General features: G+C 41.4%; 1 protein-coding gene across 1 annotated transcript in view; it reads right to left on the bottom strand.

Annotated features, from left to right (window-relative positions):
• MYRIP (myosin VIIA and Rab interacting protein) overlaps positions 1–20,798 on the bottom strand; it is a 199,527-nt gene that overhangs the window by 83,502 nt on the left and 95,227 nt on the right. The window contains exon 3 of the mRNA XM_027097159.1: positions 9,613–9,834. Coding sequence (XP_026952960.1) covers positions 9,613–9,834 — 222 coding nt within the window. The remainder of the gene's footprint in view (positions 1–9,612; positions 9,835–20,798) is intronic.

The raw sequence follows: 20,798 nt of genomic DNA on the forward strand, positions 1-20,798 counted from the left end.
ACTCACAGGCTCTCACACATCCACATACACCTTGGCCTGAAGATCCTGTATATAATTTTAGAGAAGAAAACAGAAATTGACAGAAAGTGGTTTTTAGCGAAGCAAATACAATTCTGCATAAACATTGCCAAGGCCCTTGTAATACAATAAGCCCAGAAACATCCAACAAAGAGGAGCATGTTCTTTGGAACTAATGTATAAAAGATTTATGATGATGATGACATTCCTGAGACTCTCATAAAAATTCTAACTTTCATGTCCCCTTTTAGCTTTGTTTATTTGTTTTGGGCCCTTGTTAGGGTTGATTTTTTTGAGCTGCAGACAAATCTAATGGCCACTTCTAGCATTGTGGCATACTCCAAATATATCGAGGACCAAAATCTTCCTGCTACATGAATACACCTCAGTCTCAGGCCCAGGAGCATCTCCGAGTCTTAAGAACCTGCGTGGAAAGCTACTAAGCTCAAAGATGGCTTCAGGGCTCCCAACGAAAAAGGACCATGTTGTAACAACTTCTGCAAACATCAATTTTTTCAGCTACAAAATTGGAATATTGGCTCCACGTATCTCATGGGTGGCTGAGAGGTTAAAACAACATAATGCAACCAAAAAATGCTTCTTCAATTTAATAAGGTCTGGCTGCATCCTTCTTAATGACCTAGACTTGAGTGTCAGGCATTAAGATGCTCTCAGACACACGATGCTTTCAGGTCTGCTGGCTCACCCCTCAGGGCCTTTGCACTGCCTCTCGGTGCTCTCCCAGCACTTATACCATCTCCGTATGGTTATGGTTGGGACTTTCCTGTCTTCCATATCAGACTCTGAGCTCTTGCAGGGCAGGGACCTCTTCCTGTTGTTCTTGGAGACACCCTTTTCCACTCAAGCCACTGCTATGCCGGGCAGGCTTGTTCCAGCTGCGGGGAGCTGACTGTGAGCGCCTCTCGCCAACTCAGTGATAATACGTCGGTGGGAGTATTTACACTATGGAAATTGGCAAATACTACAAATCAAGCCTTCTTTATCCCTGGAGAGCCGGTTGTCAAAAATTCACCAGGACACCACTGACTCCAGGCCAGCTTTCTCACCTCATCCTTTTAACCTGACACATTCACGCTGGACAAATGTTCTCTGCAACAGAACCAAAATCTAGCGTGTCACGACACCCTCCCTTCTTGAAGCAGATGTTTCAGTTTGTACTCTCAGTTCTATGATCTACTTGTCTGGCTTACTCCCCAGCGATGGCAACAATAACAACCATAATAATAGCTAACATCTATTGGTACTTATTACGGGCCGGCTGCTGGGCTGAGCCCTGGCAGACCCCTTTCAATGAGTCTTGTCCACAACGCTGTGAGGCTGGCACTGTGTTACACTCATCTGGACCAGGAGGAAAGCGAGGCTTTGGATCCTTGCCCACAGGCAGGCAGGGCCAGCATCAGAACCCAAACCAACTCAGCCACATCACCCCTCTGTCACAGCCACACTGGGTCACTTGCCCTGCTACCCTCCTATGAACCTTCTCCCCATGGTCATGTCTGTGCATGTCCAGCACTAGTCGCTGTGTTTCTGTTTTCATCCATGTAGCAGTGGTATGAGGGGAGTTCGTTGATTATGCTTTGTGGCACCTTATGAATTCCCTAACAGCCCCCAGTTTTCATCCTGGACTCAGGGTGTGGGCTGGCCCCCGTTGTCCCACCCTAGAGCCCTGAATGCCAACCGGCCTCAGTGCCCACAATGAGATTCCCTTGCTGCTACACTCTTCCTTCTGGATTGAGGCTCCCAGAGGCCACAACTGTCAACATCACTTCTCTGAACCTGGCCTTGAGAACAGTCACTGGAGGTCCACTGCAGTAGGCACAGGGCTGCCTTGGTAATTACTCCCAGCAAAAGCTCTAAATTACTCCCAGCAAAAGCTCTACTTGATGGAAAGTAGACTTGGGAACAGAGAGCTAGTATGGGGCCAGGCCAGGGTTTCATCCAGGTGTGTATGATAGCAGGGGCTGGCATTCTTTCCACAACACCAGAGGTCCTGAGTGTAAACTAGGGGACAGGCCTCTGGATGGCCAGGGGAGCCAATTCCCACTGCCGTCTCCCAGCCTCTGGCCCACAAAGCAGCAGGACCTGCCCTGGTGACTCTCTGGACGGGCCCTGCAACTCATTCTCCCGTCCCAGCCCCTGGCAAGCAGGACCCTGCTATGGGTTGAGCTATAGCCCGCTCCTGTGCTGGGGAGGGCCTGCCCAAGCCATGAAATCCCCACGGCCACAAAGGTCTCATCCCTCCAAAGGCAGCCTCCACGCAGTGAAAAGCAAGCTGTTTAACTTGCTTTTCAGCTCACTGGGGAACCATAATCCATTCCTCCTGGGTCGTTGTGGACATCCTGCTTTGATTGCACCCTTTATATTTTTAGTTTTAAGTTTTCTGACCTCCATAGTTTCAGTTGAGAAATCTGTCGTCACCTGAATTGATCTTCCCTTATAAGAAATATATTGTTTTTTTCTGGCTGCTTTCAAGATTTTTAATTTTTTCTTTAGTTTTTAAAAGTTTAATTATTATGTATCTTGCTACGGATCTGAATGTCTTTGGTTTTCCAAGTTGTGTGTTTATTTTTCCAAGTTGCGTGTTTATTTTTCAGGGTTTCAAGGACATATTCTGGCATTATTCTCAGAGAATGACCTTTTCTCCTCAAAATCAGCCAGTGAATTTATTTGGTTTTTATTTCCCTGGAGTACAACCCACAAGCCTTATCCAGCAGCTTCTAATTTTCTCCACTCATGCTTAAAAAAATCCTCTACTGCAATAAAAAGTGTAGCTGGAATACTTTTATGAGTGTGATTGGAAATGATGTCCTTGTCACAGGAGGCACCATCCTCTGGCATACCTGCAGGGACTCGGCATGGCTTCCCAGCTGTGCCATCGGAGCTGGAGCCATCAGAGCCAGGGGCTGTGGGCCGCATGTCGTTATAGTAAAAGAGATTAGAGTTCTTACCACCAGAGCCTTCTAACCATGGGACAGACACCATGGTGGGCACAAGTCATCCTTCTCTAATTCTTTAGCAACCTTCTAAGCCCAGTGTCATGAATTCGCATTTTTCAGATGAGGAAAATGATGCTCAGAGATGCTTAGCAACTGGCCAGTAGCCACATAGCTGTTAAGTGGCAGAGCCAGTGTAAATGTGCCAGTAAATTTTTAAAAATTATTTTATGGCGGTATTGCTTACCTATAGTAAAGTGCACTAATCTTAAGTGTCACAGTGAATGTTTACATATGTGCACACACGTAAGATCACCACTTAAGTCAATGTATAGAACATTCTAATCACTCCAGGAGGCTTGCTGGGTCCCCTCCCATTCAGTAGCCCCTTCTACTCCCAAGGGCCATCACTATTCTGGCTTCTCTCATCATAAATCAGTTTGACCATTTCAGAACTCTGCATCAATGGAATCCTATGGTATGTGCCATCTGTATCTGTCTTCTTTGGCTTAACATCCATGGTGTTCATCCACAGCGTTGCGTGTATTGACAGTTTCTTCTTTTTCATTCTATTTGATAACACACAGTGACATGACATAGCCTACCTACTGAATGGTATATTATTTTCCCAAAAGTTAGAGATATAAGCTAAATTGATTAGAAGCAATAAAAAATTTTTAGTGCTTTATGATCGTACCTGAAAGGCACAGCTGACAAAGTTATTCGGCTTATTTGGAATTCATTACACTTCCTGAGTTTACAAGGCCATTCCTAGATGTCTCTTGAAGAATCTCATTTTAGAGGTTAAACAAATCATCTGAAGGACACACAGTCCCAGAAAATGCAGATGTCTTTGTGTGGTTTAATTTGAATGAGGCTCTGGAAGCTACTTGACTGGGGAGTTGGGGGTCCCTGGGTCAATTATATAGAAAAAAATGAAATACTCTTTTCTTAATTATCTCATATCTTCACTTATACTAGTGTAGACTATAAGCCTTTTCAGTTCTTTCCTTACCAACAAATTCATAAATACTCCCCTGACAGGGCTGCCTTTGAATTGCAGAGGCCATAATGTTCTCTGATGCTTTTATGGTGATTCTGAGAGCAATTCACACCTCAGGCAGGATTCCTAGGAATACTTCTGACAGTACAGCTTACACAGCCCAGGCTGAAGTAGCCCACTTATATGGTAAATGCGTTGGCCCTCCCATCAGGTGATGCTGAATCAGTTTGCCTTCTTTAGGCCACTTGTTCCTGCTCTCAAATGAGAACTCAAGAAATTTAGCAGCAGTAGATTTTTTTTTTGACACCTTATTCTTTTTTTTTTTAATTAATTTATTTATTTTTGCTGTGTTGGGTCTTCGTTTCTGTGCGAGGGCTTTCTCTAGCTGTGGCAAGTGGGGGCTACTCTTCATCGCGGTGCGCGGGCCTCTCACTATCGCGGCCTCTCTTGTTGGGGAGCACAGGCTCCAGACGCGCAGGCTCAGTACTTGTGGCTCACGGGCCCAGTTGCTCCATGGCATGTGGGATCCTCCCAGACCAGGGCTCGAACCCGTGTCCCCTGCATTAGCAGGCAGATTCTCAACCACTGCGCCACCAGAAAAGCCCAGCAGCAGTAGATTTTGGTCTTGATTTTAAGAGCTGTTTGTAGTCTTAAGAAATGAATACAGAAAAAAAAAAGAGAGAGAGAAAGAAATGGATACAGCATCATCTTCTATAATAGTTCCTGCTAAACTTATTTGTCTTCATGCTGAATACTGCCTTTCCAAATTAAGGTTTATTTCTCTAGGACCTTTCTAAGGATTTACATCTTGTAAGGTTTTTATAAAGTGAAATGGATGTTCTTTGCTGGCTATCCCCCTCTTATACTGGGATATCAAATCCTTCTTTTCATTTCTTAAATTGATGTTCTGTGGACCTCTCTGAGGGAACTTCAAATATTTAACCGCAAGGCTTATCCTAGGCTTGTGTATGTACTGTGTGTATATCTGTGCTTTATGCATAAAAAGAGCAAGATTCCCTCTTCCCTCCAAAGACCAAGTTTGGCCTGGTTGGGGGGGCATTTAGTCCTGTTGAGAATGCACACCCTGGAGTCTGGAGGCAAACATTTGGGTTTGGATCCTGCTCCCACCCTTACCTGGAACAGTAACATGCCTCAGTGAGCTCAGCGTCTACAACTATAACAGGGGGTGCCATCCACCTTGCAGGACCATAAAGTGGAGAGTGTTGGCATCTAATTAGCATTCTTTTCTGGAAATCTACTCTCTGCCGCCCGCAGCCTAGATTCAGCCCTACCTTGCCCGAGCTTTCCAGTCTGCCCAGTGCTCCCCCTTCCTTTGTCCAGCCTGCCTTTGCCTCCTGTCCTCCCCTGCTGAACACCTACCTCATGAAAGCCCAACTCAGGCATCCCTTCCTCTGGGACACCTGTCCTGCTGTTGCTCTAACCACGGGGCCCCCACGGGGACTTCAGAGTCTCCAGCAGAGCACTCTTCACTCACAGCTGCTCATGCACAGACTCATCTCCAGTTACTATGGAAGCTGCCGTGAGCAGTACTGAAATCTGTTTGACTCTTTAACCTTGGCCATTAACGTAGGCCTGGGCACTTGCTAAAGGAGAGAACCAGTGCCTTTGCTTATCAGAGAAATTTCAAAAAGATCAAAATTTCTGGTTAGGCTTTAGCACTTTCACTGCCGTGGCTGGAGTTCAGTTCCTGGTTGGGGCACTGAGATCCTGCAAACTGCTAGGTGTGGCCAAAAAAAAAGAGAAGAATTTAAAAAAAAAAAAAAGAATAAAAAAATTTAAAAAATTTCAGGCTGACCCCTTCCCCATAGTAACTGTCCTGAAATTTATGCAAGGAGGCTTCAAGGAAGAAAGGAGAAAAGGAACATTACAAACAAAAGGCACACCAAGAACTCGTGTCAAAAAATTATACGATAAACATCGCAAGTGAACACGTGAACAAACAGTTCTCCAGAAAATCAGTGATGGGCAATAAAGAGTTGATTGTTTTAGCACAGGCCTCCTGTGTAGGCTGAACTCAGTAAGCATTTATGGAGGAAACAAGTGAAAAATGTTTAATTTACCATGATGTGTGTCAGTGTGTATTTCCAGGAACAAGGACACTCTCTTATAGAGCTATGTAAAGTGATCAATTTCAGGAAATTTAAAATTAATACAATACTATTCTACCATTATCTATATTCAAATGGTGTCAATTGTCCCAATGTCCTTCATAGCTATTTCCCCTCACCTCAAGAGTTGATTAAGGATTAGGCATGTCACTTGGGTATCGATTCTCGTTAGTCTTCTTTAATCTAAACATTTCCTCAGTCTCTTTTTCTTTAATGACATCAATATTTTGAAGACTTCAAGCCAGTTGGTTTGAATAATATTGCTCGGTGTGTCTTTGATGTTTCCCAAGATGAGATTTATTCTAAAATTTGGAAGGGTAGACTGTCTCTCACAGTACACAAATGAAACTTCCCACCAACATTCCTCAATTTTTTTCCCTTAAATTCTTCAATCTAGTCAAGAGATTTGTCAGTTGTACAGCTTTTTCACTGAACAGCCGTGGGTAAGATGGGATTTTTCCAAGCACACAGTAACTTTCTTTGACTTGTTGCATCATGGTGTGTAGAGAAATCTCAAGAGCTCATTAACCAAAATGAACTACATGAAATTGGCACACAGTGCTGCCAACACAAATAATTCCATTGCCATTCAGGCTCCTTTGCCACATAAATATTCCACAAAGGGTACACCTAGGAAGAATGCTCTCTGTTCAAAAAAGTGAAAACACTTCAAAGAAACCATCACATACATAATTTTTTAATATAAGAATTTACCCATGCTAATACAATATACACATTATTTTAAATGTCTCATCATATTCTGTCAAGTTGAATGTATCCTAACTTACTTCCTCTGTTCTATTGTTGGACATTTAGATTATTTCTGGGTTTTACATTACAAATAATCCAGTATATCTCATTTTTGTATTGAGAATTATTTTTGTATTAAAAATATTCCATCGTCTCTTTAGGTATAGGTTTTCAAAAATGAAATTACTGGGTTAAAGGACTTGAACATGCTAATGGCTCTTGATACACGTTGGTAAAAGGTTATGCCCATTTCAACTTTGCCAGCAATGGATGAGAGTGCCTTTTTCCATCTACCCTTGCCAACACTGAAGAGAATGCTGAAAAAAAACCCATTAATTTCGTGAGAAAAAAGCTACTTGAAGCATAAATCTCTATTCCCTTGCTTTCTATTGAGGTTCAACATTTCCCCATATACTTGTTAACCTGTGGATGTCCTCATCCCATAGTGATAATTTTTTAATATCATATCTTCTTTAGGGCTATTGCAAACCCATTAGGATATCTCTAAAACATACTGTGGAGTTTATACTAAAAGGGCAGCATCCTAATTTATGAATCCTGTGGACTGTGTGGAACACCAAGCAATAAGTGATCAGGTAGAAGTAAAGGATATTTGACTCCAAGTGAAAAGAAATGAAGGCTTAAGTTGTCTCAGAAAAACCAAAGCCAATGCCACAGGCATAATCAGGAGATATGTTTTGATTTCAGTCCCAGGGATAATTTTTCTCTCTCATTCCCCGAAAACAGTCTCCCAAACTGATCTGTGTTAAAGGTAATAGCACAAAACAACAAAATCAGAGAGAACAATTTTTATAATGAAGCAAAGAACTAAGAAGCCAATTTGTTTCCGAGAAAAGTAGGAATGCCATTCCTGAATCAGTTCGACACCAAATGATGACTGACGTGTGCATCTAGGCTCACTGAGAAAGTTCGGTTTCCTCAGAAGATCTTAAACAACCAGTATAAGTCCTTATTTATAATGTTTGACTGAATCTATGCAATAAATGGTCAAGAAGATAAAGTTTTATATAATAAAAAGATGACAAAGGGAATGATCCTATAGTATCCCATTAGCTATATAACTTCTAAAATAAGTAATCCATCATTCATTCTATAATAAATTCACTGAAGTTTGTTAATCTCCCAAAGCTAAAAATTTTAAACTAACACTGACAACAGAAATATGTTTTAATGCAAAACATATGGAGAAAACAAACTGACGAAGCACAAACCATCTGATCATAATCAGAGCAGTGACCATTACCAGGGAATTTTCATTTAAAATTCTTAAAATGCTTTTACTATAAGAAATAACCAACCAGAACCCTAGGACAGGTAGACTCTTTTTCACTGTGAATGAGAAAGAGGAAAGCTGAAGTTCTGGACTACCACCGTTTTTACAGTGACTTGACATTACCTGTGTCCTCCCCAAGGAAGCCTACATTCTAATCTGAGTCCCTCCTATAGAACCACACCACAGACAGGCCCGGGTGCTTGATATAGTCATTTACTTCTGACACAATTGGTTAATTTTATCACATGGATGTCTACCCTGTATTCCTAATGCCTTAATTTTCTGTGAGCAAGAATTTTTATTATTATAATTATTCATGGCTCCACAGTATCTCAAAAACATATGCCTATGGTAGCTACTGGATAAACAGCTAGAAATTAAACCAATGCACCAAAAATGGGATTAATTTACATAGGAAAGGAAAGGTATGTCATAGGCAGTGGGGAGTGAAACATGAGTCTAAAAAGCGGTCATCTCTGCAACTTCACAGAGCTGCTATCCACTATTTTACTGGGATTTCACACAATACATACACAGGTATTCTTCGTGTAATTTGACATATACAGTGTTTTAAAATCCAGTTGCTCGCATATGAATATGCTGAAAGAATATCCCAGAGAGTAATATCCTAAAGTAAATCACTTCTAAACCAAGGTGAATTTCAGACTGCACAAGGAGCAGAGAAGCTGATGGTCAAAGTGGATGGCAGCACAAAGTGACCCCAAACACCATCCCCCAGCCAGACACCAGGTATTTAGTCTAGACCATCTATTGGAAACTAATTTTTTTGTTGGTTTCAAGAAACTGGGCACGTTTTAAAATCTGTTACTTATCTGAAATTTTCCGTACTTGATTCAAGTCAAAATATTCCTTAAATGTTTCCCATGATGAATTTGGCAGTACAATGCTGAGAGGTTACACAGCTTGTTCCTACATAAATAAACTCTTCTGAAGCATCCTTCAAAATGTAACAGACTGTCAGCCCACAGGCCATACATCTGAGACACTTTGACCTAGACATACTTCTCTATCAAACGGAGACTTAGAGAAATTTCAAGAAGCAAAACCTGCCCCATGAATCATGGACTTCTTTCCTGGACAGGTTCTTATGATGGACTTGAATAATATGGAAAACCAGGAAATGAGTTCAAACTTTTGCATCTTCTTTGATTTCAGACAATAATAATCCCAAGACCTCTGGCGATGTCCCCACAGGACATCATACAAGATTGAACCAGTGAAATTCCCAGCTTCTCCTCAGCATCCTCTTTCTGCTAACTTTAATTAAACAAGTTTGGGTGTGTTCTATCTGCATTAGACACACTGAATGTAGAAGACAGCTTAGTAAACCTCCCCTTTCTTAAAAAATAATGCCGATCAGTCAATCACTGTCGGCCCCACCTGTTTGAAGGAAGATGGTGCCTCCCGTTAGCTGAGACCCTAAGGGTGCACTTGGCCACTCACCTCGCCTGCTGGCAGACGCAGCAGATCCACACCTTCTCATGCTTCTGGTAGGAGCAGCAGCTCTTGCAGACGTTGAACTTACAGTCCCCACACTGGCGCTTGGTGTTGACAAGGAAGGTGAAGGGTGAGCAGCAGCGCATACAGCAGTGCTCCACGAACTTCTGGTGCTTGGAGAGGATGCTGCACTTGCTGCCTTCCTCATCCAGCTTCTGCTTCATCTCGCTGGGGAGCCAGGTTGGGGAAAGGGTGAGGAGAAGAGAAACAGCGCATCAGGTCAGGGGGCTCCCTCCCTAAAGCACGCCACCCTGGCCCTCCCATATGGCAAGCTGCCATATAGGATCTTCCCGTAAAACACAGAAAGATCAATGGCTTGACATAATATCCAGAGAGGAACCCTAATGGTGGATTAATTTTGTGTTCTTCTATATGTCATATTTTCTATAAGAAAGCACAAAACCTTATTACTTATATTTCAGACACTAGATTTAAATACAAATTATTATAAAGCTAAGCACATTAAAAAGAAATCCTTTAGCTTAATTAATGTCTTTTTAAAGGAGCAGGAGATCATTTATGTTAATATATTAATCCTTATAACAGCCCTGCTGGGAATATGATAAATGCAGTCCTGGCCCTTAATATCCCTGGAAACTGAAGCACCAGGGATTTTAAAAGCTTTCAAATCAATGTAGTCAATAAAGATTCTCTGGGTGATGGGCTAATCCTAAACACTGGTGACTCAGAGTTGGATAAAAGTTAACCCCCTTCTTCCAAAGAGCTTGTGGATGTTCTGGGCACACAACTGGTCATAGTAATGTAAAACACAACACTGCATGCACTTTTCTCTAAACTCTGAGGAGGAAAGGAGAAACCCTAAGAGGCAAGGATCTACCCCAAACACACTGAGTTACCCAGGATACAACTGACCGGAAGTAACCAAGTTATTCTACCTTGGCAAATTTGAGTTGTTTTTTCCTGTTCAAAGATACACACCCACAAAGAATAACAGAAAATAATTTTTGTTTCTGTATCCATTTTGTGATTGTGCAATTCACCCCAGATGAATCTATGATGTATGTGGCAAATATTTTCTTTCATTTTGAACTTGTCTTTTCAACTTTGCTTATTGGTGTCTTTCATCATTTAGAAGCGTTTAATTTTTCTGTAGTTAAATTGGTCAGTCTTTTCTTCTATGGCTTCTGAGTGTTACATCTTGCTTATTACTCCTCCCACCCTCTACCAACCACTAATCTACTTTCTATTTCTTTGAATTTGGACATTTAATATAAATGGAATCATACCATATGTGTTTAAGGTTCATCCATGTGACAGCATGTATCAGAATTTCATTCCTTTTTATGGCCAAGTAATAGTCCATTTACAGATGTACCATATTTTATTTATCCATTCATCGACTGATAGACATCTGGGTTCTTTCTACTTTTTTGGCTATTTTGAATAATGCTGCTATTGACATTCATGTATAAGTTTTTGTGTGGACGTATCTTTTCAATCCCAGGAGTGGAATTACTGGGACATATGGTAATGCTAAATGTTTAAACTTTTAAGAAACTACCGGAGTGTTTTCCAAATTGCTGCTCCATCTTACATCCCGCCAGCAACATATGAGGGTTCTGATTTTTCTGCATACTCACCAACACTTGTTATTGTCTGCCTTTTTTATTATAGCCATCCTAGGGGGTTTGAGGTGGTATCTAATTGTGCTTTTGATTTGCATTTCCCTACTAGCCATTTGTACGTAGTCTTTGGAGAAAAGTCTATTCAAATCTTTTACCCATTTTAAAATTAGAATATTTATCTTTTTCATCATTGCGTTATAAGAGTTCTTTATAATATTCTGGATACAAGTCCCTTATCGGATATATGATTGGCAAATATTTTCTCTTTCTTATATTAAACCTTATATTTTATTAGTATTTTTAGGTGTTTTTAGTACAAAGAAGGGCTGCACTAGCTCATCCCAGCCTGCTACTAGAATGGGAAATCTACATATGGTTTTATAATCTAATTTTTCACTTAACAACAACACATCATAAACATCTTTCCATGAAAATTCAAAGAGTGTTTGTAGCTTTAGCTTTCAGGTCCCCTGAGCTGGATTACGTGGCTGCCAGTATACGCACAGGGCTTTCTGCTCTGCACTGCGGTGCCCGATACTCATTTGTTTCTTGAGCATTAGAAGGGGAGACTACATCAGGCCAGCTGATAATTCTACAGGGTAAAATATTGTATATGTATACTTGGCTGAACAAAATATTTACAGGGAAACAGGACAGAGGTTTTTTTCCTTAAGACATGAAGATGTTGTTATCCAGTCCCTCGGGTTTAGAATAGAAGGTGAGCGAAGTTATCAACGGCTCTGACCTCTGTAAACAATATAAGAACAGCCTCAGCAATTGACCTTCTTCTATTGATATTTCAAAGACACTGAATTAAATAGGATAAAACAACCAGGAAGGAAAGTCTTTAGGGATCAAAAAAAGCTCTGTGAACTCAATGCACAAGATCACTTGAGCTTTATGAGTTTTGTTTCCTGATACACAGGACTGCAAATGCCAATGGCATTTAAAAACTCACTGAGAGTCTAGTGATAAAACTGTACCAATTCCTCCAAAGTTTGTTCCAAGCAAATGGGTGTTTTGAACCACAGGCTCAGTAGAGGAATAGAATGCCCTTCTTGTGAACCATCTCTCACTTCTCAGATTCTACTGCCCTATAGTACCTCATGGGAGAGGTCACTGAATTGTATAGGATAACCTGTAGTGGCTAACTGCAGAGTCAACCAAGAATTATGCAAGACCAGGTACCTGCACTGAAACGTCCTGGGAAGGACCAGGCCCCCAAATGGTCAGCCATGTGGGAAAGAGTGATGGGCTTAGAGTCAGTGGCTGGGGTGTAGAGCTGAGCTCAATCACTTCTCAAAGATCCCTCCAACCTTTCTGAGCCTCTGCCTTCTGAGAGGCAACAGTAATTCCTACTTCGCAGAGTTTCCAGAGATTTTAAGTGAGCAAATCAACAATAAGCAAATAGTACTTTTCATTTTGATTAGCAAGAAATCCAGTGGTCTCAGTACCCATAACATTTGATCACACTTGTTTCTATGTCAAGAAAGTTTTGTGATAGTATCTGGGCAAAAAGGCTCAATATGTATTTGTTGCTTGAGCACTGAGTGTTAGTGGGTGTGAAGTGGCATCTCATTGTGGTTTTGACTTGCATTTCCCAAATGAGTAATGATGTTGAACACGGTTAGTCTGGTCTTTAGCAATGTCATCTAACATCTGGTTTAGCCTCTTCCCGATACATCACTCTGCAACCAACACATGAAAAGCTTATCAACATTTCATGGTTTCTGGGTCCACTGCAATGCCAGTTCTGATTCTCACCATGTGCTGAGAATGCATGCAGGCTCAATGGGGCTAGAGTGTCATAAGTTAGCTGTGTCTGCCATAGGTGTAGCAGGGACAGTGATGGCATGTATGTCACTTGTTTGCTATCAAAGAGACAGTAATTCTAGCCCATAGCTATGAGCCACCACTCCATGGTCACAGGCACTGTTGTCTAGATTGCCAATTATTCACTCAGTTCACACTCACTGAGTACTTACTATTCCAGGTGCTAGGGATAAAAAGAAAACAGGACATGGTCCCTCCTCTTCATGAAACATGTATTAAAGTGGGGATTCAAATGATTACAAACTAAATAAAATATAAAACAATTATAAGTTGTAAGGCATTCTATTACAGAATAATCAGGGCACTTAGACTGAGAATGACATGGCAACCTACTTTAGACTGGGTGGTGACAGAAGTCTTCTTTGGGGAGGTGACATTTAAGTTGAGACTACAGGTTGAGAAGGGGCTAGCCCAATAGGAAAAAAAAATAGCATAAGAGGCAGAGAGAACAGCAGAGGAAAAGAGCTTAATGTTGGGGAAAGGGGAGGAAAGACAAGACACAGGTCCTGGAAAGGAGTTTGGATCTTATCCTACATTCAGTGGGAAGTTATTGAGGCCGGTGAGCAGAAACAGAGCAGGATCCAATTTCCGTTGTAATAGCACCTGCTGTTACATCAAGGCCAACTTCTAGGGGGCCATGTGTGGAAGCCTGGAGAGCAGTGCACTCATCTAAGTAGCTGGCTGAGGTTTGGACCAGGGTAGGAGCAGAGGAGATGGAGAGGAGTGGACAGATGCATGGCACACCTGCTGAAGGATCTGACATGGGGGCGGAGGGAAAGAATGAACCAAGATCCATTCTCAGGTTTACAGCTTTTGTGGGGAGTGAAGCGGTTTATGGAGCAAGGGAAGACTATGATAGTAGAAGCATGTTTTACTGAAAACTGTGAGGCATCTAAAGGGATTTGCCATGTGGACAATTGATAGGTGTTTGTGCATCTCAGAGGAGGGATCTGGGCCAACTGTGTAAGTTTGGGAATTATCTTCAGACACACCTCCATAAATATAGGAGTGGATGAGTCACCCTAGGGAAGAGAGGGCAGCAAGGGGAAAATAAGAGAGCATAGAAACAAGCCAGGGAAACCCCAAATGTTTAAACTCAGGCTGAAACTCGAAGAGGCGAAGCCAGACAAAGAGACTGAGAAGGACACCAAAGGAAGAAGGTGTTTCAGAGAGAGAATGGCTGACTGTGTCTGCCGTGAAGGCAGAGAAGTGTCCACTGGATTTGGCAACAGGGAGGTCACAGGTGGCCCTGAAAAAAGCAATTTCACTGTGAGGGGGGTAGGGGGAGCGAGGCAGGAGCTACTGCTGTGGACTGCAGGGTGAACAGGAGGTGAGGTAGTGGATCAATCACGGAATGACTCTGCCGGTAATGTTATAAATGTTAAGAGCAAGGCTCCAGAGGGTGAACCCAACTGATAGGAATAATAATAGTCATAATAATTTAAAAGTATGTTTTGCTTTTAATCTGTCATGGGTAATATCACTCTCTCACTGTGTAATTTCAGGCAGAATCATTTTGCTGCCCCCTGATGGTGTTATCAAAATTCATTCAAGGTTAATAGAGTTCACTGTGTCACAGTACAGAAAATAAACACTTAAAGATTCCCTCTGGATGGTGAAGTTAATAGACACACACCAAATACAATGTGATTACCAGCTCTGAAAGGAAGCAGACCATTTTAAACCAGAACTTTGGACGGTCCCTTTAGCCCCATAAACCAGAGCATCATGTTTCATATGAGCATTGTCTGTAAGGAGTTATGGGAGCTCCATCAACCTGAATTTCTTCAGACAGCTTAATAAACAATGGATGCTGGGGAGAGGGTGAGGGGCGCTGGCTCTGCTCCTGATGGCTCAAGGGGGTGAGGGTTGGGATGGTTAAAACCTTTCTGTATATTGAAACATTTTTGCTGGTTACCATCACTATGTAAGAAGAATAATGATACTGAAAAATTTGGGGGTCACTAAAGAGAGTCATAGTTTATATTTAACATGTTCAACCTCTAATCTACAAAGGAATTTACCATCACAATTCAGAAAAAAAGGTGGTAAAATGAATACACATTTACATAAATCACCTCTATGGAATCCACTGAAGTTTAAGTAAAAAGAATGGAAACAGACAGTAAGCTCCATGTTTCATAAAACGAAGGAATTCCCACAACCTGCCACTTCTAAAATAGACTATGGAAGAAGTTTAGTTATATTTGGGATCTGGAGGGAAGATGGTGAAATCAGACACACATCCATCTTGACCTTGAGCAGAGAGAGGTATCAAAATACAAATGAGGGCACCCTAGAGGCATTATAATTCTTTTCTTGAAAAGAAGAATGGCCAGGTCACCAGAGAAGCTGGGACCTTCACCCTGTGGACTCACATCAATATCACAGTGTATCAGAGTTTCATTACAAGCCCAGGCTGGCCAGGAGCACGTGAAAAAGAAAACCCAAAGGGCATCTAGCCTGCAAGAGGGATCACACCTCCACGGTGGTAGGCTCATCAAATCAGATGGGAAATGTCTGGGTGGGACATCTCCAGCTGTAGCTGATTACCATCCCAGCTCACTTACCTTCCAGCATCGTCCCTCTCACCTGCAAACAGCTAGATCTGCTTTCCCTCCTGGGTTTTCACAAAGCAGTTATTCAATCACTACCTTCACAACTCAGGAAAGTAGGGAGGGCAATCATATTTCCCACCTCCTCAAATTAGCCATAGTGCATGAAACAGAACAGACCCTCCATTTAACAGCTATGAATGACCTCACTTAAGCAGTAGCCCAAGAGGAATAGAGGTGTGGGAGCTGAGAATAAAAGAGGCTGACCGAGAATGTTCTAGATACAAAATAAATAATACAAAATAAAGCAAGCTTTCCTTTCCACCAACCTTGCCTCTTTATTGACTTTTTAAAAAATTAATTTATTTTATTTTATTTTATTTTTGGCTGTGTTGGGTCTGTGTTGATGTGCGCGGGCTTTCTCTAGTTGCGGCGAGCGGGGGCTACTCTTCATTGTGGTGCGCAGGCTTCTCATCGCGGTGGCTTCTCTTGTTGCGGAGCTCGGGCTCTAGGTGCACGGGCTTCAGTAGTTGTGGCTCGTGGGCTCAGTAGTTGTGGTTTGCGGGCTCTAGAGCACAGGCTCAGTAGTTGTGGCGCACGGGCTTAGTTGCTCCACGGCATGTGGAATCTTCCCGGACCAGGGCTTGAACCCGTGTCCCCTGCATTGGCAGGCGGATTCTTAACCACTGTGCCACCAGGGAAGCCCTTTATTGACTTTTGAGTGGCAAGCACCTAGTCCCACTTTTCGTAACAGATTTTGGCTCCCAACGTGAGGCCATGCTCTCGCTGTATCTGGCTCCCCGGGGTTTTCCTGAGTAGAGCCGCCGGCCATGACGACATGCCGGGATGGTTGTGATGAGCCCCCTGCTTGTGGCTAGCTGATCCTGAGAGGGGACTTGCGGGGATGTTCCTAGTAGGTGCTGAAATCATTTGTTTCGGGGATTCTCCCTGTTTCTTCCATGCTGGGCACTGACTGCCAGCATAGGCTTTTTCCTTGGTGGAACAGAAACGTGCATCGGAAAGAGCTGACGAGCTCCAAGACTAAGTCTACCGGTGTGCACCTGGGCAAACTTCTCTTTTGAGCATGAAGTGCTATTTGGGCATTTGAGAGCTGAGATCAATTGTGAGCATGAGGTGCTATTTGGGCATTTTGCCAGTTGGTTCCGATGTGTGTCTGACATTGAGGACCCTTTGTGTTGGGGAAATGTTTGTTTGGGACTCCATATCGGTTATCGTCTTGGAGGATTTGTGACAGTTCTGTCTTTTGGTGTGTGAATGTGTGTTCCATTTGTGTGATTGGTATTCTCATTGCCTTTTATAAAATGGGAGATTCCGGTTCAATTCAGTAAGAAAAATTTTAGCTATGAACCTATGACTAAGAAAAAGAAAGATGATTTTTTTTTAACACAGTGTAGCTAACAGTATTCTTCAGAGAAAACTGGTTAAGATGAAACTCTTTTGAAACTCCAAAGCTGGTTCTTTTTGCATATGCAGTTAGAGAAAGCTAGCTTGATAAAAATACTGTTTTCAGAATTCTGACCCTGAGAGAACAAAAATATGCCTAGGAGAAAGCTTGAAGTTAACTCTTATCATGTCCTTGAAATGCAAACACAACCCATTCTGCCTGACACTTCAGCCTTGGGTTAATTAGTAGAACTTCAAAAGATGTTTGGGTTCATCACTTATTTGCAAAGCAGAAATAGAGACACAGACATAGAGAACAGACGTATGGATACCAAGGGGGTAAGGGAGGGTGGGATGAATTGGGAGACTGGGATTGACATATGGACAGTACTTTGTATGAAACAGATAACTAATGAGAACCTACTGTATAGCACAGGGAACTCTATTCAATGCTCTGTGGTGACCTAAATGGGAAGGAAATCCAAAAAAGAGGGGATATATGTATACGTATAGCTGATTCACTTTGGTACGGTAGAAACTAACACAACGTTGTAAAGCAACTACAATAAAAATTAATTAAAAAAAAGATGTTTGGGTTCATTAAACACGTATCTTGTGCCACATTAAAGAGAAACTGTGCTATGAGAAAAATGTATGTTTTTAGAGGTTATGGAATATGTTCTTAAGTTTGCCAATAAGAAAATGCTGATATAATAAACAGTTCAATGACTTGTTTCTTGGTGTTGTTAAGGTCTTTTAAAGGTTAAAAATTGTAATATGTAAAAATGATAAGGGAAGCATTTCAGTGTGTAAAGCAAGTAGGATATGTGTTGTCGGTGAGAGAAGGTATAAAAAATGAAAATATTTTTGCTGAGGGATAGAAGAAGGATTAATTTTGTCCTAAAGCTGGTTGTTTCTGGATGGGAAAAAAAGGAGAAAGAAAGTGATAAAAGTTTGTTAAAAAAAATAATGAATTTCGAGAAAAGAATTTTGTACGTTGTTAAGATAAAGATTAGATCGAATTTAATCAGATAAATGAATTTTGTTATTAATAGTAAGCTGATGCAAGACTGAGTTTGGTTTTCTCTCTGTTAAGAGAACAAAATTTTTCTAAACAAAGTAGGATTATTTGGTATGTTAAATTATACAGAAAACATTGTCAAATAATAATGATAAGCATTCTTAGGTTATATAAATATCATTAAGTGTTCTAGAAGTTATATGAAGTTTCTAAAATTTGAGTATGTTCTGGCATTATGTTTCAGTCATACTTCTAGTTATAAATTGTCTAGTGAAGTTGTCACAGAGTATAACTTAACTACTTATGATGTGTACTTGCTGGCTTTAAGACTTGCTGGCTTTACAGTACATGTGCTTGAAGCACATGTACAATGTTTGTGTGACAACTGGGTATAATTGATAAAATGTATAGGCTATAAAATGTTTCCCCATCAGCATACCTCTGTACTGGTTTGTTATGTCTGATTAGTTTTCCCCCAACGTGAATAACTAGGCCAATATATAAACAAAAAGTAGGCCTAGCACCAAGGGACATGAATAGACCCAGAGCTGGCAACTGAGCCACTCTGGCAATGTTGGAAAAATACATTGATTATCAATGCTCTCATGGAAAGATTTGCTATTAGAAAGGGAATATGGTGGAAGAAATTTTCCCATATTGAGGTATGGGGAAGTCATCCTGGCTTATACATGATTAAATTAAACTTTAGGTTAACCAAAACAGCCTGTTTCTGGCCTATTAAACATATATTGTACATCTGCTTTAACCACTAAGGAAAAAAAAACACAATCAGAGACTAACACAAGGATGCATTTTGATTATTATCCTCATTGTAATATGTCTGCTAGTTTTCAAATGTTTGTCCAAGTACTATGACAAAGTAATCAAAGAGAGAGGTAATGTTTTCACAATACAAAATATTGATGCTAACCTTGTAACTCAAGATTATTTACAACTCTATGTCCATTCCCCAAATTAGGCAGGACTATGCCCCACTTCAGCAGGAAGTAGGCACGGCAGTTGTTGCCCCATTCCCTCAAAGATTTGGGGAAAATTGGAAGAGAAATGAAACTAAAACCAAGATCCCCTGCCAAGTTTATGATTAACCTCTCTATCCAAAACTCCCTTCTGGTTCTGTACCTGTCCCTCCTCAAGATTGAGGAATATCAAAGAAAAGGTGGGTTTGAAATGGAGTGGGACCCTATGGTCCTTCCCCCACATGTTTTCCACCTGCCTTTTGTCTATGGAAAAACTTTAGCCAAAGAATAAGTTTAATCAGAGAAGTGATAAAATGCAGAAGCAAAGGAAAGCAGTCAAGCAAGACTCAATAATAACAGTTTTGTCATTAAGCAAAGTCAAGGACATTTATTCCCTCCTCAAGGGCTATAGATAATATTCAAAGCCATATCCTTTGAGCTGTTTTATAGATACTGAAAACTCCACCAGGTGGAAGATGTTAACTACATGATGACCAGACCGTAGCCATGACATAAGCTGCCACATGAGTCCGCACCCCCCACCCCTTTGCCAGCCTCTGAAATAAAGCAAACTTCTTTCCACCAGCTGTGCCTCTTTTTTGGCTTTTGAGCGGTAAGCAGCCAAACCCCACTTTCAGCAACAGTATGTATATATTTTAATATTTTGAAGCCAGCAGTAGGTTAACCTGAGCTGACCAGGGTCACTGCCCACTGTGTGCTGGGCAGGTTCACAAGAAAGCTGTTGCTGCTGTTTACACTGGACAGAGAAACATAACTAAAGTTGTGAGACAAACCGGAAATAGGGTGACCATGTATAACTACCAATCCATGTGTCTCTAGATCCCCATCATATTACGAAATACGTATGAAAAAATATATACAAAGTAAACTGGATATTAACATTGTTACAAGACCACATCTATAAGTTCTGATTTCAAATAATTTTGCTCATTAATATGGCTTCATTTCATTATTTAACTTATGGGATTTATAAGTAAATAGTTATACATTTGAATGTGAAGTAAATTTATGGAAATAAAAAAGTGCTTTTATGTCTTTACATACTAGGAACTGGCCTGAGGTTTTATTTTTCAGATGTTTCCTTCACTTAGATTAAAAGTCACTGAATGAGGATGCCTTGAGGCTGTAGCTTTTGAGCTTTCTCATTTTATGTATTTAATTGTGGGGGTTTTTTGCCTAAAAGAGCTTCTAAAGTTGGATTGGGGATTTTTTATCTTCCATATGCCCCAGGATTTCTACTTTCCTGCTTCTGATTCTGTCAGTAAAGGTTGGTTCGTGAAACCATTAAACAAAAAAGGGAAAGAACTCAGGACAGAAACTGCATCCGCCTTCAGCTGCTGCGGTGCTTTGCCTCGCCTGGGTGTAATCACAAGGCAGGTGTCTGGGTCCACACAGGAGGCTTGGGCAAACACGGTGGGAAGTGACACTGTCCCTATGAGAAGAAGAATAAGCTCAAAGCCTGGCTATGATCTTGGTGCTATGTTAAGGTCAGACATGTGTTAATTTTCTTCCATTCTCAGGCAGCCTAAGACACTGAACCCAGAAGGAAAACCCAATCCATGATTGATGCCTGGTCATTGCAGAGGAGGAAAGACAGAGGGAGGGGAGGGAAGATACCCATTCTTCTCTCCTTCCTCATTGACAGAACACTAAGTTTGAGCTGAGCCATTGCCTCCCAGAATCAAGACCAGGCTTCCCAGCATCGCTTGCAGCTACATGCAGCCATGTGACTAAG

This window comes from Aethalodelphis obliquidens, unplaced genomic scaffold (genome assembly GCF_003676395.1).
Source record: "Aethalodelphis obliquidens isolate GAN/ISIS:26980383/991018 unplaced genomic scaffold, ASM367639v1 scaffold112, whole genome shotgun sequence".
NCBI lineage: Eukaryota > Metazoa > Chordata > Mammalia > Artiodactyla > Delphinidae > Aethalodelphis > Aethalodelphis obliquidens.